The 19,217-nt window shown below is 40.3% G+C and overlaps 1 protein-coding gene across 1 annotated transcript; it reads right to left on the bottom strand.

Annotated features, from left to right (window-relative positions):
• Positions 1-401: 401 nt before the first annotated feature.
• On the bottom strand, positions 402-17,909 carry prlhr2a (prolactin releasing hormone receptor 2a). The gene is made up of 2 exons (XM_067393975.1): positions 17,440-17,909; positions 402-1,044 (listed from the first exon to the last, which is right to left on the bottom strand). The coding sequence occupies exons 1-2, from the start codon at positions 17,907-17,909 to the stop codon at positions 402-404; spliced, it is 1,113 nt and encodes a 370-aa protein (XP_067250076.1).
• Between the last annotated feature and the right edge of the window lie 1,308 nt (positions 17,910-19,217).

Below are 19,217 nucleotides of genomic sequence, written 5' to 3'. Positions count from 1 at the left end.
GTGAAAAGGCATTTATATAAGCTGTACTACACTTTTAAAGCTGAATCGTTTACTTTTCTGAAAGCTGGGTGTCAGAAGTTCAATGTTTCTTGTTTTTTAGGGGACCATTCTCTGTGATGAGACCAACATCCAAAGACTGTTTCCTTTTTTAAGTAATTCAAATTCAAATCACAGACAGCATGGTCAAATCTTGTGGCTTAATCCAACAGCTTTCTCATCAGCAGACATGGCTTGAACTTCCAAGAAGGACCATCTGTGTCCATCTAGAACAAGATGCACGTGGAGGAACTTTACAGATGGCAGAGTTATGGCCAGGACCGATGTGAGCACTTTCTCCATTCCAAAATCTTGTTCTGCTAGCCTTGGTGGTCTTTGAACTAACTCAACCTGCTCATTTTCTGTCAGAGAACCACGCTAGCAGTGGCACAGTTGTTAGCAGGAATCCCGATGCCAATCCGTCGATGGCAGGTAAACATCTTTCGCAATTCCGCCCTGAAGCGGTCATGCAGCCATGCATATAAAAACGGGTTACAACAAGATGAACTCATCCCACACAAGTGACACAACAGCTGGATCAACAGGAAGTAGCGCTTATCAATCAGGTCTATATCAATATCCCGAAGAACATTGAAGACGCTTATTGGTAGCCAGCAGATCCCAAAAGCAGCAACGACCAAGGACACCAGGCGAAACGTCTTGCGTTTCCGAGCCCTCTGGGCTTCCGCTTGGCTCTGGGTACGATGACCCGGCACCACACAATTGCGAAGCTTCACCGAAATGCACAAGTAGGAGATGCAAAGAGCAGACAGTGGAAGAACATAGGTGATGAAGAGAGTGCTGTAAGCGTAGGCTAGTCGCTCTCTCTCCTGACCCATCCAGAACTCCTCGCAGATGGTGAAACCTTCATCCTTGAACTCCACATGGTACGTGTGGGCCACAGCAGGAGCAACCAGACCACATGACAGAATCCAGATCCCAGAGAGAAGGTACGTGCAGGCCAGAACTGATATGCGCTTCTTCAGTGGATGAACTGTGGCGTAGTATCTGGAAGTTAAAATGACAGTTTAAGGAAACAAGTTATGGCAATGATCTCACATGTGTATCTGACGCAACAGTTCGACACTTATGTCATGAGCACCTTGAAAATTCTCTCATCATTTACTCACCCACATGTCGTCTCAGATGTGGAACTATAAATTACGCATGGGACAGATTTTTCAGTGCTACTCCCACAAAAATATATGTTACCTTCTCCCACTCTTACCTGCAACAACCTACACATCCCAGCAGAAACGGTAGTGATAAACCATTTGTTATTTTAGGGGACCTATTTTGCCTCTTTTTTCAAGATGTAATTTAAAGGGATAGTTCACCCAAAAATGAAAATTTGATGTTTATATGGTTACCCCCAGCGCATCCAAGATGTAGGTGACTTTGTTTCTTCAGTAGAACACAAATGATGATTTTTAACTCCAACCGCTGCTCTCTGTCAGTCGTATAATGCGTGTCAATAGGAACTCCATCTATAAGAGTAAAAAAAACAAAAAAAAAAAACAGGACAGACAAATCCAAATCAAACCCTGCGGCTTGTGATGACACATTGATGTCCTAAGACACAAATCAGTTTGTGCGAGGAAAAATGAACAGTATATAATTTTTTTACCTCTAAAACACCATGTCCAACTGAGTTCAGCTTCCTGTTAGTGAGGTCAGAAAACGCGTTCTGGTGACGGAACTGATGTCTAGCACTTTACTTCAATGAGTGCGAGACATCACTTCCGTTGTCAGAGTGCGATCAGACCTCACTAAACGGATGTGGAGGGCAGTTGGACATAGTGGTGTTTTAGAGGTAAAAAATTATATAAATACTGTTCGTTTTCTCACACAAAAAGATTGTTTCGTGTCTTAGGACATCAATGTGTCATCACAAGCCTTGGGGTTTAATTTGGATTTGTGTTTTTTTTTACTCTTATAGATGGAGTTCCCATTAAAGGTACAATATGTAAAATTTTTGCAGTAAAATATCCAAAAACCACTAGGCTAGTGTTATATATTTTGCCCAGCTGATTACAAACAATATCTCTAATGTTTTCAACTACTTGTAAATCATGAGAAAATTCCCATTCTAAACAGTGACACGGGGCAGTGCAGTCGCCTGTCAATGACGTCAGTTACCTTTGTTACCGCCTTTACTGACGTGGAAACCACATGACAACAGTGCCGTGGACAAATGCGGAAGTAGTGTCTAGCGTCCAGTAAACCACTAGCTTGCTTCAAGCAGTTCCTTATTTACTTCTTGCACGTTTTCTGGTGGATAGTGTTACTTATTTATGGAACATAATTACTGTTTACCATCTGCCGCTGGTTCTGTCGACAAGGACAGCTCCCGTAAACTCATGACCGGAAAAGCGGAAGCGGCGCCGGCGACTGTGTCATAATAAAAGTCCCACTGCTCGTGAGGCGTGTGTTGATCAATCACTCCAGCTCCTTGTTCAGCTCCCGCAACACTCGGTCCTACTCTGCTTCATACTACAATAACGTTAATAATCGCATCCACGAACATGAGTTCTTCCAGACTCCAATCCCTATTCTTTTGCACCGTCCGTTGAGATGGAGACCACATGTCCCAAGTTTCCGCTCTAAAACTTGGCGTCATCAAACTACGCCTTTGTTTTGAATAGGCTTCTAGCGACCTCTAGCGGAAAAAAAATCACAAATTGTACCTTTAACACACATTATACGGCTGACAGACAGCAACGGTTGGAGTTAAAAATCATCATTTGTGTTCTACTGAAGAAACAATCACCTACATCTTGGATGACCTGGGTCCCTTTAAGTCTCAGGTGTCCCCAGAATGTGTCTGTGAAATTTCAGCTCAAAATACCTCACAGATCATTTATTACACAATGTTGTAAATCCCCCTCTTTTTTTTTTTTTTTTGTAAATACCCATTTTTGAGAGCGTGCAGAAACATTTGTGCATGTGTCTTTAAATGCAAATGAGCTGCTGCTCCCCACCCTGCTTTCCAGAAGAGGGCGGAGCCTGTACAACTATTAGCAGCCTACCTCTGACAAAAAATAACAAAACAATGTTTGGTTTTGATTATCATCTCTATCGTGGCCATGCTCATGAACATTGCAGTTCTTCATCATGAAAGTTTATTATCTGCATGCGTTTTAAAACTATAGGCCTATCAGTTTCTAATTGATCGTTTTCTGAGCACACATATCTAAAGCACACGCACAGAAAGCTGGCTGTCAGACGGCACGTCTTGTGAGTATTAAACTAACTTCTCTTTCATGTCTTATTGTGTTTAAACTGTCAAATACACACAAGGTTATGTCAAAAACACAGAAAGTTCACATAAACACAGTCGGTTATGTCTGTGAATGTAAACAGCAGGGACAGAAATCAGTGACTAGAATGTACCACAAAGTTTGTGGGAAAAGACACATTTTTTCAAGATGTTTACAACTCTGACTTTGAACCAGTTCCATAGAATGGCCCATAAATATTGTAGTTTGGATGTTTTCATTGTGATTAGCTGGCTGAGACTGCAAAAGTTTATAACATCATTTTACTTATGGCATTCAGAATCAAAGCTTGCCTCTTTCCAGCTGTAACTGCCTATATCTGTAATGATTATATTGTATGTTGAAAAAAAGCGCAGATTAAATACACTTGACTCGCTACAGACACCCCAAAGCGGAGACATTTTGTTGTCAGTGGCACTGTTGTCAGTCAGTTTTGCCACTGTAGTGGACATTCACCGTAACAGAATAAATTATTATTTCTTATAGCCTATATGCTGTATCAGAACTATTTCACTGCAGACCTTCATGACTATGTGTCAAGGTTATCTGATATTGCTTGAATTTAACAATATCAGATAATTTGACCTTTATGACAAGGCATGGTTAGGTCAATCAATGTGCGACTCGATTCCATAAAGAATCGATTCCTCAAATCGGGCCCGTTGGGAATCGATTCCTAAAAAGAGTCGTATTCAATTCAAAGGTGGCGCTAAAATTCATTCACGCCGATCTCCAAAAATGCCAACGAAGACATCAATCACGCAGCGCAAGGAGAATGGCTAGAGAACGCGGTCTTTTTTTGTTAACTTGACAAAGCATTTTAAAAACGTGGCGATTATGCGCGAGACGCTGAAAGAGACGCCTGTCTAGTGCATGTTTACATAGACAAACAAATGTAACGCAATGCCGTAGAACGCAAAAACGCTACTGTATGTGAACCCTCCCTTAACGTGGTAAGTCAGTTTAGTATTGAGTATTTGATTAGTTCGTGTTATGTGCATTGCCTTGCTGAAAATTATTTTTTTATCTGACTGATATGTATTATCATAACTGGCAATATCGGTTGAATTTGTTCTTGGTCAAAATTTATTTACAAATAAATCATTTTACATAAATATTTTTTATAATTTCCACAATTCAGCTTTTCATTGTCATGTCAAGCTTTAGTAGTGATTCTAAGCAACAACGCTAAACTGTTTTATAGTAATTCTTAGAATTATTAATGATGATATTTCAGTTTCTGAGCTTTGTGTTAGGATATAAAGAAAGACAGTGTAATAAGCTAAACAAGAGATTTAGCATGTTGATTTTGAAGAGTAATTTAGTGAGCTGTAAAAAAAAACTGGATCAAAACAAGTCCTCTTTTTATTTTCCTCAAGGTGAGCAGGGCCCATACCATGTCTTGCTTAAGAAGACATGTGGCAATGTGTTACCTCTTCAATGTACAGACATTTTCACGCCTCCAGTCCAGCCTGGTTGAATGAGTCTGCATCTAAACCCAGTGATAATATCAGGGGCTTTCAAAGACTGTATTCATGTGGGTTTCAGTCAATGTAAAAGCACTGAAGATGAACCACCAGACCACGTACAAGAGGTGACAGCCTTGTATGCGCAAAAAAACCTTCACTGTAAGGTAAATGGATTCTTAATGGACCTATTGTACTACAAACCACCAATTTTTCATGTTCTGTGGCTAACGTGCAGCACCATCATCCATCACTGACTCAAGCACCTACGCAGGGATGAGAGTGTGAAGGTTAAAGGCTTTACAAAGTCACAAATTTAAAACAGAGAAGATCCTCTATAAAGTATATCTTTAGAAATGGGAAAACAATTCCTGGTTTATCTTAGGTATCCTTGGTATTTCACATTTAGCAACACGTTGACGTTACTTTAGCCTTCTAGCTTATGTATTTGCAAAATAAGTCACTATACAACGTGTCACATCATGTAAGATTGAGGTACACATAACATCATGCATTCTCATGGCCTTTTTTTGTGTCTACATCTACAGATAAAATTATTAGTTTAAAAACGAACGCTCCATAGTGGCACTTAACAGGGTCTTCTGGTACCCTGAAAAAGAGCTGTTTAGATTACAGCTTTATTCAAATTTGGCTGAAAATCACCAAAATGGTTGCCTGGGGAGTTGAAACAATGTGGGCTTTTAGAAAATAAACTTAACACTTTTCACATTCTCAGTTTTGTTTTTTTTATAAATTGTCTAACAAGGTTCCACTGTGGATATTCATCACAGGACAATTATGTCTTTTTTTCTAAAAGTCATTAAAATTCCCACCAGTCTCATTTCCAGCACATCTCAAGTATTGTGCTTAAAATTCTTCATGATTTCACTCTATTATCATACTTTTAAATACTTGCGTATTCATTTTTTTTATATAATGGATTGTCATACAGTAGTTTAAGACTCAAGGTCTGGGTCTATGACAAGGACAAATTATAAAGTTATTTGAAAAGCAGCAAAAATAAATAAATAAAAAAAATAACTAAGGCATGGTAAAAATGGTTTCCAAGACATTTTTTTTTTTTTTATTGTGACCTTCATATAACAAAACCTAAAAGTTTGAAATCTATTTAAAAAATCTGCTAAAATCAACATCTGAGATATAAAAGAATTTAAAGAAACAAATCAAAATAATTTACAGTTTCCGGTCATCATACAGTATAATCACCTATGCTCTATTTGAACTGATCGACGTGTGGCTGTGGCAGTAGATTTATATTTCTCTAAAGCATCATGCAACCCCAAGTTTCAATTGGTTGATTTTTATCTGCATAATTGTGGTGCAACACACTCTTGCCAGCACCACGACATATACTTTGTCTTTGTGAAAGGATATGCAAATAAAAACCATGCAATGGTAAAATGTGCCTTTGGATTATTTAATGTATTGAGTACCTTCAGATCTCAGTACAATGAAAAACTCCCGTTGTTATAAAATTTTTGAGAAAAAGAGTTTGGAAAAAGTTAGATTCAAACTTGTGTTAGTCACATCACAAAGTTAGCGCCCCCCGCCTTACTCCCCACACCACTGATTCTGTTATCAGTAGGATTTATTTTGTAACTGTCTGGCTCAGTCAGACAATAGTAGGCGGAGTTAATATAAATAGCCTCTGTCAACAAGGCGGGCTATTTGCATTTTGTATAAATAGACACTCCATCTGCATCCGAAATCACATATTTCCCTAATATATAGTGGGTGAAAAACAGATTGTGACAAAAGATGTCCAAATTCACAATACTCAGAAGAGTAGGCAGAAAGTACCCAGTTGACCTACTTTTTCTGGCGAGATTATGAAGTGTGCATACAATGGACACTTTACTTTCCCATAAGGCCAGGGGAGAGGATGCAAGAGAAGCAATGCCACTGACACATGATGATGACAACATGGCATGTAATGATAATGATAAAAGGGGCATAGCCATCATTTCAGAATTGAGTGTAATATATATATATATATATATATATATATATATATATATATATATATATATATATATATATATATATATATATATATAATATATAATATATAATATATAATATGAAGAGTATGGTTCCAAAACGTGATAAACGCCATTTTTAAAAAAATCGAGTTTCCGCCAAAATCAGTGTTGTATCTGGTCGGTATTGAAAAGCCATTTATTTTGCACAAAATGTGATATCCGTCATGTTAATCTGTCATGTTTTCTCCCTTTCTTTCCAAAACGCAACAAATGCCAGTCTCCTTTTTCTGCAGAAAGTGTTATATCAACCAGTCATAGCGCACCATTCCACGCACTGTGAACAGTGGCGGCGCTCTGAATACAGCTGGCTTCCTAGTTTTCCTTACTTTGTGATCAACAAAAACCGAAAAATTAATAATTTTGATGGCATTGATGAACCTGTGGTGGTTTCTGCAGTGGGGAAGAAACGTAAGTCACTGAAATGTAATAATTTAAGTGAGGAGATTAAGAAGATGAGTCAATCGAGTTGAGAGGAGGAACAATGCCGGCTGTTGCTTGTTCCACGACAGCATCAATCAAACTTCTGTCATGTTCCCCAAAACTGAATCATGGACAGATTTTAAAAGCCGTTTTTAAAGGATTAGTTCACTTTCAAATTAAAATTTCCTGATAATTTACTCACCCCCATGTCATCCAAGATGTCCATGTCCTTTTCTCTTCAGTCGAAAAGAAATGAAGGTTTTTGATGAAAACATTCCAGGATTTTTCTCTATATAGTGGACTTCAATGGAGCCCAAATTGTTGAAGGTCAAAATTACAGTTTCAGTGCAGCTTCAAAGTGTTCTGCTTGATCCCAGACGAGGAATAAGGGTCATATCTAGAGAACTCATCCCTCATTTCTAAAAAATAAATAAATATATATATATATATATATATATATATATATAATATATATATATATATATAATATATATATATATATATATATATATATATATATATATATATATATATATATATATATATATATATATATATATATATATATATAAATATATATATATATATATATATATACACGTTTTAACCACAAATGCTCATCTTGAACTAGCTCTCTTATTCTTCTCTATTAGAATTCCGGCAGTGTAGACACTGCTAAGTGTATTACTGCCCTCCTCAGGTCAAAGTTTAAACTAATTTGTCATATATAATATGCTTGTGCAAGTATATAACAATTAGTTTAAACTTTGAACTGTAATTTTGACCTTCAACCGTTTGGAGGCCATTGAAGTCCACTATATGGAGATAAATCCTGGAATGTTTTCATCAAAAACCTTACTTTTCGACTGAAGAAAGAAAGACATGTACATCTTGGATGACATGGGGGTGAGTAAATTATCAGGAAATTTTAATTTGAAAGTAAACTAATCCTTTAATACCAATGTACTCTGCAAATGTGTTTATTTTAACCGTGCGGTGGCGCCAGATAGCCTACTCTTTAATCGGTAATGACAAACGGAGACATAATTAATTTATAACATTAACAAGATGACCCGTTGAATTCATTTTGGGAGCGACGGCTGAATATTTTGGGTAAAATGACTGTAATATAAGATTAGTATTGACAAAGTTCAGAGGCTGTCATATATGTGAATCAACTTATTTTGCTCTGTATTTTCAATATGACAAATACATTTTATATTGATGGATTAATTGCATTAAAAAAAAAAAAAAAAAAAAAAACGTGTCATGGACTTTTTGCATTTTGGGTTTTTATAAATAACCTTTTAAAATCAAAATGTAGATTTGAATTTTTAATGTTTTTATAACCCAAAGATGCTATGTGAAAGTTTGAAACAGAAAATAGTGGTTTTCATCTTGCCACTTTCTCAAATTAATCTAAATGGCGTTATTGCGTTTTGAAACCAAACTCTTCATGTATATAATTTCTGACCACCTTTGATTAGATTGGATTAGTTCACTTTCAAATGAAAATTAACCCAAGCTTTACTCACCCTCAAGCCATCCTAGGTGTATATGACTTTCTTCTTTCTGATGAACATAATCAGAGAAATATTAATAAATATCCTGATGCGTCCAAGCTTTATAATGGCAGTGAATGGGACCACTGAGTATGAGCTGTTCCTTCAATCCACATCCATCCATCATAAACGTACTCCACACGGCTCCGGGGGGTTAATAAAGGCCTTCTGAAGCAAAGCAATGCGTTTGTGTAAAAAAAATATAAATTTTTATTAAGTTAAGAAGTAAAATATCTAGCTTCCATTGCGCATATATATGGAAGGCGGTCTGGTGGAAGCTAGATATTTTACTTCTTAACTTATTAAAAATTTATATTTTTTTTACACAAACACATTGCTTTGCTTCAGAAGGCCTTTATTAACCCCCCGGAGCCGTGTGGAGTACATTTATGATGCATGGATGTGGATGGAAGCACTTTCTTCAGCTCATACTCGTTGATCCCGCTCACTGCCATTAGCTCAGATGCATCAGGATATTTATTACTCCTGATTTTTTTATTGACATTTCTGCAAACATATAAAAGCTTCTACCACAGTTGCAAAATGAGACAAGGTGTCTAACAAAAAATAAAATAAGAAATGAAAAGCAACAGAACCCAATAGATAAAATAAGTAGACGTACATGCATGCTTAAAAAAACAAAAAAAAAAAACAAACAGAAAATATAGGAGAAAAAAGTCTCTCCCCCATATAAAAGTCTAAACAGAAGGTTCTGGCATCACTGTGAGGCCCTCAGTAGTAGCCAGTACGGGGCTCCATGTTTTATAAAATCCTTTGATCCTTTGAGAGAGTGTCTGATTTTTTTTCACGATGGATGCATTGCAATACCTCCCTTATCCAATTATCCTGTGATGGAGGAGAGGCAGGCTTCCACTGAGGACAGCACACCTGGCTAACAAAGTAGTACAGGCAATAACGCGGTGTGCTGTGCCTGGTATATTTGAGGTTGGAGAAAGGCCAAACAGGACAGTCAAGGAATTTGGGGCAATGTTGGTATTAAGGGCCTGTGATAAAGTTCTAAAAATGTCAGACCAGTAGTCCATTAGCATCGGGCAAGACCAGAACATGTGAAGATGATCAGCTGGGGATTGTCTGCATCTGTTAAAGGCATCACTTCTAGCGCAAATAGACGAAGAGTGAACTAAACTAAGTATGTTTTTCCACTGGTCCTCAGAAATGTTAAAACTCAAATCCTGCTTCCAAGTTTGCTTAAGGGAATCCATCAGAGACAAGGTTAGGGAGATTATTCTACCATAAATGGCAGATATCAGCTGTCTTTGACCACGGTCGAGTGCAAGAATTAAATCGAGTTCTGATTTGGGTGGATGATTGGGGAAAGGGGGAAACAACTTTTGAATAAAGTGCCTCACTTGGAAAAAACAAAACAAAAAAAGATGACTATTAGAAAGGTTAAATTTAGCTGATAAGGAGAAAGAGGAGAAGATTTTGTTTTCATACAAGTCATTCAGAGTAGAAAGGCCTTTAGCTGCCCAAATATCAAAGACGCTTTCTGAAAGGGACGGACGGAATAAGTAATTATTTGAAATTGGCATATGAATTGAAGCTTTGTGAAGACCGAATTGTTTCCTGAATTGAAGCCAGATCTGTTAGGATATTTATTAATATATCTCTGATTATGTTCATCAGAAGGAAGAAAGTCATAAACACCTAGGATGGCTTGAGGGTGAGTAAAGCTTGGGGTAATTTTCATTTGAAAGTGAACTAATTCTTTTAAAGGGTTAGTTCACCAAAAAATTAAAATTCTGTGAATTACACCCTCATGTTGTTCCATACCCATAAGACCTTTGTTCATCTTAAGAATACAGATTAAGATATTTTACATAAAATCCGATGGCTCAGTTAGGCCTCCATTGCCAGCAAGACAATTAACACTTTCAATGCCCAGAAAGCTACTAAAGACTAATACTTAAAGGTACAATATGTAAAATTTTTGCAGTAAAATATCCAAAAACCACTAGGCTAGTGTTATATATTTTGTCGAGCTGATTACTAACAATATCTCTAATGTTTTCAACTACTTGTAAATCATGAGAAAATTCCCATTCTAAACAGTGACACGGGGCAGTGCAGTCGCCTGTCAATGACGTCAGTTCCCTGTTACCGCCTTTACTGACGTAGAAACCACATGACAACAGTGCCGTGGACAAATGCGGAAGTAGTGTCTAGCGTCCAGCAAACCACTAGCTTGCTTCAAGCAGTTCCTTATTTACTTCTTGCACGTTTTATGCTGGATTGTGTTACTTATTTATGGAACATAATTACTGTTTACCATCTGCCGCTGGTTCTGTCGACAAGGACAGCTCCCGTAAACTCATGACCGGAAAAGCGGAAGCGGAAGCGGCGCCGGCGACTGTGTCATAATAAAAGTCCCGCTGCTCGTGAGGCGTGTGTTGTTCAATCGCTCCAGCGGCCTCGTTCAGCTCCTGCAACACTCGGTCCTGCTCTGCTTCATACTACAGTAACGTTAATAATCACATCCACGAACATGAGTTCTTCCAGACTCCAATCCCTATTCTTTTTGCACCGTCCGTTGAGATGGAGACCACATGTCCCAAGTTTCCGCTCTAAAACTTGGCGTCATCAAACTACGCCTTTGTTTTGAATAGGCTTCTAGCGACCTCTAGCGGAAAAAAATCACAAATTGTACTTTTAAAATGGTTCATGTGGCTACAGTGGTTCAACCTTAATGTTATGAAGTGATAAGAATACTTTTTGTCTGCCAAAAAAAAAAGAACGACTTTATTCAACAATATCTAGTGATGGGGCGATTTCAAAACACTGCTTCATGAAGCTTTGAAGCTTTTCAAATCTTTTATTTCAAATCAGTGGTTCAGAGTGTTTATCAATGCAGGCCTCACCATCGGATTTTATCAAAAATATCTTAATTTGTGTTCTGAAGATGAACAAAGGCCTTACTGGTGTGGAACGACATGAGGGTGTGTAATTAATGACAGAATTTTCATTTTGGGGTGAACTAACGCTTTAAAATAGTAAATATATTTTAAGTGTAATATTGCACAATATCACTGTACTGTATTTTGATTAAATAAATGTAGCCTTATAAAAAAAATTAAAAAAAAAATTAAAAATGTTTTGAATTTTTAACAGTTCCCTTTCGAATGGGAACTCGCTCTGCGTTGAATACACAATGGGGAACGTCACATGTGACTCTGTGTTTGAAAGCCAACTATCCAATAACTCCAATCCATATTGGCCGGCAACAGCCTATGGCGTCATATGGTGCGACCCGGAAGTATAAAAGGAGCGCCTAGGGAAGCAGTCAGTATCTCATTGTCTTTCAGGACTGGTTGTGTCTTGCCACTATCGTGCTACCTAGAAGGTAATATAATATCTGAGGACAAGGGGAAACATTTTAAGGAGTGTGCTGATCAGTGTCTGAGATTCTTGATGCCGGAAGAGAGACACAACCTATGAGTTCACTGTCTGGGGGAAGAATACGCACGGATCGTGCTTGAGGGCGCTGTCTGTGGTAATTGTGAGCGTTTCCCTATGAAACCGCTCCGTTCCCACCTGGCCCTCTTCTCGAGGGAAGGGGCATCAACATCTGCGTCTGGTGGGTCTGGCCCTGCTTGTGCTAAGGCAAAGCGCCGGCTGCATTCATGGGGCTCGCAGATGGAGCTCGCCGTAGAGTTTGAGAGAGGTGTTAATGTCTCTCAGCCTCCGGCAGCGGCTGGCAGGGATGAGGTCCTGGATGATGATGATGATGTCCTGTCTTTGACATCATCGGATCCTGGAGCAAGTGTTCTTCTGGCAGCTAGCCCTGAGAGCAGGGGATGGCGGTAGAGGAAGAAGCGAGTGAGACCGCTTCTTTCTCCAGGCCTCCTTGCCCAGCGTATGCTGAGTTACTGGAGGTTATTGAGCATGCTGCAGGGCAGACTGCAGCTGCTGTGGGTGTGCGAGAGGAAAGAGACTGTATGCGAAAGGCTTGACAAATGGTGTCTTTTTGACCATAACTCTGTAACTCCGGTGAGCCTTCCATTCCTCCCGGATCTCCATGTAGAGATCGAGAAGGCATGGAAGAGCCCGTAATCGGCGGGAATACATCCACATCAGTGGGGGAATTTTGCTGATGTGGAGTGATTACGCCAACACGGGTATGTGTCGATGCCGCCTATTGACGAGACGTTCGCGAGACGTATCTCGTCACTGGCAGCGCACTTAGCTGAGCTCTGCCACACCACAGATCTCACTTAAGCAAGCAGATGGCCGCCTTGAATGGTCAATCGATGGCGGCCATGGTAGCCACGGAGAGGCATCTGTGGATGAACATGGTGGACATCGGGGGGAAAGAGAAGGGCTTTCTCCTCGATGCCCCGGTCTCGCCTTCTGAACTTTTTGGCGGTTCCGTTGAGATGGTAGTTGGAAAGTTCAGAGAGGAGAGGGCACGCTCGGCAGCTTATAAGAACTGTATACCGCTCAGATCCGATTCTGGGCCTAGACAGCCGGGAGGCCCTGGCCTGTCTTAAGTCGAGGCTCAGAGACAGGGCCAGTGATCCAGTGTTGCCACTCGAGCGCCTGCTCCACCTAGGAGTAAGTCGCAAAAGCAGTGGGATACGAGGTAATCGATCTCCTCTCTGGCAGGGGCATATTACATCGACCCCCGCCCCTCTTCCTCGGGCTCCCTGGAGTTTTTATCCAACTGTGCATGTTCAGGAGACACCTTTGAACAGTCAGGCTGACGGCTGGGCCCATGATTTATTTTTCTCTGACAGCCTGCCTTCTGGCTTGATAGTGAAAGGGTTCTTTGGCTTAGAACATGGATTCTATCCTTCCATCAAATTCAGAAGGAAGAGTCCTTGGTCTTCGAGCCACTGGAAGGTAAGACAAGGTCTGATTTATTATTTAAATGTTTGACCTTGTTTTGTTCCTGTGTATATGATATTTTCCTGAGCATGTAACAGTAAAATATGTTAAGGGGTTTTTGGGCAAAACTGAAGTGGTTTTCAAGGTGACTGAGCAGGCCACAAAATGGCTGCCGATTAGTCTCTATTGAGTTTCTCAGCTAGTTTTCAGTATAGTCTCAGGTGGCACTCACTACTTCAGTTTATATGTGTCTGCTGTAACATTACTGCTTGTGAACTGTGCTTTCTTTCTCTTTCCATGAGATTTGGAAGTGAATAACAGGCTTTATTAGGCTGTTTGGTGCCTGTTGTTGTATCTAGGCTCATAGCTTAGAGGCCAGGCTAGAGCTAGGTTTATTGTGTTATTTGTATAAATAACCCCTTATATACTATCCCTGTTTGGATATCTAGTTCCTAGTTCTGGCCTCCTCCTGAGGGAGTTGTTAGGCCGTATGCCCATTTTCCTCTTGCTATGTAGGTGCAATTGTTGAGTTTAACAGCTAGGTTGTAGACTGTTTTAGACTTCCTGATGCTGTTATCTCAGGTGGTAGGCCCTTATCTTTGCGTAGATAAGTTATGCAGCATGTGCTAGGCCCCACTTTCTACAACTTTTATGCTATGGAAAATGTGTTTTTTTTATGGAGAAAATTATTTACATTTACATTTACATTTAGTCATTTAGCAGATGCTTTTATCCAAAGCGACTTACAAATGAGAGTAGTAGAATCAATCAAATCAACATGAGAACAACAGTATGTAAGTGCTGAGTGAAGTCACAGTTAAGTCAGTAAAGTGCTCATAGCAAATTTTTTTTTTTTTTAATAAATACACAGATAGGAGAAGAATATTAGTCAAGGTAAGTGCTACTACTACTGGGTCAAGTGCTGACGAAAATTATGGAGAAATTATGGAGAAAATTATTTTCCTCTTTGAAAATAGCATATACATCAAAGCGTTGTGTTTGCTTTGAAGTTCAAGACTTTTGCCCTACATTGTATGTGATGCTGCCATAGGTTAGCACCTGTTCTCATAATAGCAGGCTTTTCCATGTAGCCGCTATTGAAGACATTGTTGACCTAATATTCCCCATTAGTAGGTTTATTGGTGTTACTGAGTGCATCACCTGATGGATACTGCATACTCAGGTTAGTAGTACCACTTTTTAAGGAAAGATGGTTGCTATTAGCTCCCTTTTTGTGATCTCTTAACGGCTATATTGCATATAACTTAGATTGTAGGCCTGTTCATCTAGCCTCCTTCTAGTTAGCATTCGTTTCCTACATACTGTTAGCTGATCAATGTTTGCTCACATATCTACAGTGCCACAGGCTTTGCTACGTGTTTGTTTGAGGTGTAGGCCTTATGGGCCTTCCTTAGACTGTGTTGGCTTTGTTGGGTTCACTTTAGCCTTCTTATGTTAGGGTATATTGCCTGTTGGAATGTGTAGCCTAGCTCAGGTTGCAGTTAGCTTCCCATAGCTTATTTGTGTTTAAGCTGGTTCCCTGTAGCTTGGTCCCCTTAAATCACGAGCTGAAGACACGTGTCACTGAAATGGTAGGCCCCTTCAGGCCTCCATTTTAGTTCACATGTTGGCACAGTTTGTGTTTGTATTCTGCAAACAGGCTGAACGCCACTTGTTGCTGAGATTGTAGGCCCCACAAGGCCTCCTTTTTAGTTGACTCTTTGGCAGGATGCTTTGGAAACCTTACCATCTTAACAGCCACGCCCCACCTTGACGAATAGGCCCTAATCAGGCCTGTTCACGTCGGGAGGTAGAGTTTTATGTATTTCTTCTGAGGAAGTTTCAATACCAAATACATGACCTTTGGGTGGTTTGGATATGGCAGCCACTTGCTGATGCCATATGTTTACTAAGGTAGGCCTCCTTTCGGCCTCCAGTGTAGCATGTGGAGTTCAGCTATGTACTCTTCTCGCTGTGAGAGTTTATGGTGTTTTTACTGAGCACTTTTGAGTGGCTAGCCCCTCAGGGTGAATGCTGTGGTGAAACCTTACTTAGGTTTGGTTTAAACTGCATCCGTTTCCTTGAGGATGATCTTTACTCTAGTTGAGCTAATAGCCACCTAGCCTTTAAGGTGGATCTATTATATGCTCCTAGAAATGGCCACTGGACTCATGCCATGGGCTGCCTAAAACACTGCCATGAGCTGATGCCACTTGTCTGTTGAGGTTAGAGGCCTGGTTAGGCCTTCCTTGATGCGTGTTGGCGTACGTTGTACTCTTGCTTTAAAGAGTAAAAAGGTGCTTTTACTGAGTACACTGCTCGTTGGATTGTCTTAGGTGGATTGTCATGCGGGCATTTTTGCTGCCTCTTCATGCTGCCATTGAAGTTGTCTGTCTGCCCCTGGCAAGACGGATATTCAGAGTGGCCCTTCAAGGCCACCTTTTGAGTGTACTTCTGTTTCACATATAGCTACTATCATGCTGTAGGCCCCTCTTCGGCCTCAATGATTGTGTGCCCATTGCATAGTCTACCTGTTAGGTGAGCTTTGTACTTCCCTTTTGGGTTATTTCCGAAATAGTGCTTAGCTCCCTAAGCTGATCATGGTGGTAGGCCTTAATCAGGCTTCCTCCTAAGATTCAGCCCTAGGCTGGTTTGTGCTCTCCTGTATGAACAGGTATTTAGTGCACAGCCTCCTCAGTGTGTTTAATTAAGCACTGAGTAGATCCTAGTTTGAGCGGATTATACTCCCCTCAATATGAGGGTTCATAGCACTCAGCTGAGTTCTGCTCTCCAGGATGCCCGTCTCTACGCATGGGTTTGAGCTGCTCCTGCCTTTCTGCAGTCACTCTTACCTGCTCTCTTCTTTGAAGAATGCGTTATGGAGATTCTGTATTCAGACAGGATTGGCCAAGACTAAACTTGTCCTATGACAGGCCAGGTCAGCCTCCCTGGTGGCATTGGGGGTGACTTCGTTCCCCTCTAGTGACTGGCCGGGGTTCCTTTCGGTTCCCTGGCCACATTCCCTTTAAGGGAACACTTTATCTGCAGAAGAGTCATCTCAGATGCCTCTAGTGGTCTTGGTAGGCCTTTTTCCCTGGAAGGCCTTCTTTAGGCTCAGTTTGGGCTGTTGGCCTTAGGGAATGCTGTTACTGACAGCCTGGTGTGACCCGAGGGGGAGTTGCTATGCAGTTTCTACAAAAACTGCTTTTCTTGTCTCAGCCATTTCTTTTGACATGCACTCTCCTCAAGCATGGCGGTGTGGGTATATCGCTCCCCGTTGCGTATTCAACGCAGAATGAGTTCTCTTTTGAAAGTGAACGTCTCAGGTTATGTATGTAACAATAGTTCCCTGAGAACCAGGGAACGAGACTCTGCGTTTCCTTGCCATGCTTCGGGCTGCCTGCGGAAGAGTCCCTCAAGACGATGGATACTGACTGCTTCCCTAGGCACTCCTTTTATACTTCCGGGTTGCGCCATATGACATCATAGGCTGTCGCCGGCCAATAAGGATTGGAGTTATTGGGTAGTTGGCTTTCAAACACCCGAGTCACGTGTTCCCCATTGCGTATTTAACGCAGAGTCTCGTTCCCTGGTTCTCAGGGGACTATGGTTACATACGTAACCGGAGACGTTTTTTACACAATTAATCAACCGATCATGTCTGTTACATAAACATGCAATACAAAAGCCCCAGAATGCTAGTTGACATTGATGCAATGGTGAATTAGTCACACTGTCTAGAGACACAACACTCGGATGCATTACTCACCTGTCCACTCCAATGGCTGTCAGTGTGAATACTGACACATACACCGTCACAGGCTGAATTAGGAACACCAGGTAGCACATGAATCTTCCAAAAACCCACCCACGAGGATTAAAAGCATATGCCAGGGTAAAGGGCACACAGGTGGCACACATCAGCATGTCAGAAAATGCCAGGTTACCGATGAAGAAGTTGGTCACGTTGTGCATTTTTTTGGTGTGGCAGATGACGTAAAGCAGCAGATAGTTCCCGAAAACTCCCACAAGGACCACAAGAGCGTAGCACGGGATGATGAGAGGTTTAAAAGACTGAAGGAGCTCCACGCCAACAAACTGAGGATTGCGCTTAGTCGTGTTTGTCGACTGCAGCATGACTTCGTAGATTTGACCCAAGCTGGAATTTTCCATTGTAACATTTTCCAAGCAAGGCGAGGTCACCGGAGTGCTGAGCCATTCACCACCACTGCCATCCATCCTGGAATACTGCTTTCAGAGACCTGAAGGGTGGGGGTTTTGGCATATTAACAAGGAAAGAGATACATTTTGGTTAGCTTTCTTCATAAATTAACTCTTGTGCTAAATTTTAAACTAGTAACAGATGGGCTGAAATGGCTATGAAGAGGAAGTGAGCTACTTAATTGTGTCCTGTGGGGTTGTGTGGTGCCAAACATGCAGTTTGCACCATATAGGTGCTAGTTCATGATGAAAGTTAGGTTGGCTCATATAATGAAGTGACTTTTTCAAACTCTAATGAGCACAGCCACAATTTTCCCTGAAAGTTCCGGTTCTTTATACCGAACCACTTTCCGCATAGAAAAGAGAAATCACTTATAGAAGCCCTTCAATAGAGCCTTGACTTTGCAAATCAAGTTACTCATACAAATGAATCAGTGGGACATGATATTTGTGTGTTCCTGACAATATACGCTCTGTCAAACCAAACAGCAGTAAACAGAAACTCCAAAAGACACTAATGAAAGCTAGCATGATTTGAGTCAAAGATGTGTCACGGCTGCAGTCACATGTAGGCCTTGCCGTTTGAAAGGGTGCTTGCTGTTGAAATGCAAATGAACCTCATTCACTGGCGCCCTCTAATTAAGTGAGTAAATGGTTCATAGATTAAGCATAAATGCTCTTTGGTGTTTCCTGTAACAAGCTACTGCAAAGCAGTGATTGTGTTTGCTGTAATTTTCTCTTTACCAATCAGTCAGTTGTTACAAGAACAGTATGCTGCATATTTAATTTGTGGCTTAAATGCGTATCTCATCATTACTGTTGTTTTCAATCAAGATTTTTTGCAGAACGTATTTTCACATTTGACATGCATTCAAAAATACCCATTTGACTGGAATCAGTTGCAGCTGGTAATTTTAAACAGAATGATGAACTAAATGTCAGAGACAACTTATTTACTTAGCACAAACCTTCATTAGCACATATTCAGTGATGCTGGGGTAAATGTTGACGGGCCGTGTTAGATGAACAATAACCTGGATTATATATTTAGTTGAACAATTACAATGCTATTGCAGTGATTAAGTGATGTTATCACAGTAATGTTGAAGTGGCAGTTGCTAAAGCCCATGTCAGTCTGCTAATTTCTCCCTACATCTCTCTTGTGACTTGTTCGACAATGTTGAAAGAGCTTTTAATCGGGTCACTGTTTTAAACCTCTTGAACGGCAATTGTATTGCTTGATTTGATTAATTTCATGTCTCTTAAATGGTCCGTTTGTATTAATCACACCAAAGCACAGATTTACCAGTTTGTTTGCATCATTAC

This window comes from Chanodichthys erythropterus, chromosome 9 (assembly GCF_024489055.1).
Source record: "Chanodichthys erythropterus isolate Z2021 chromosome 9, ASM2448905v1, whole genome shotgun sequence".
NCBI lineage: Eukaryota > Metazoa > Chordata > Actinopteri > Cypriniformes > Xenocyprididae > Chanodichthys > Chanodichthys erythropterus.
The sequence above is the reverse complement of the archived record's forward strand: the minus strand, read 5'-3'. Positions and strand labels throughout refer to the sequence as shown.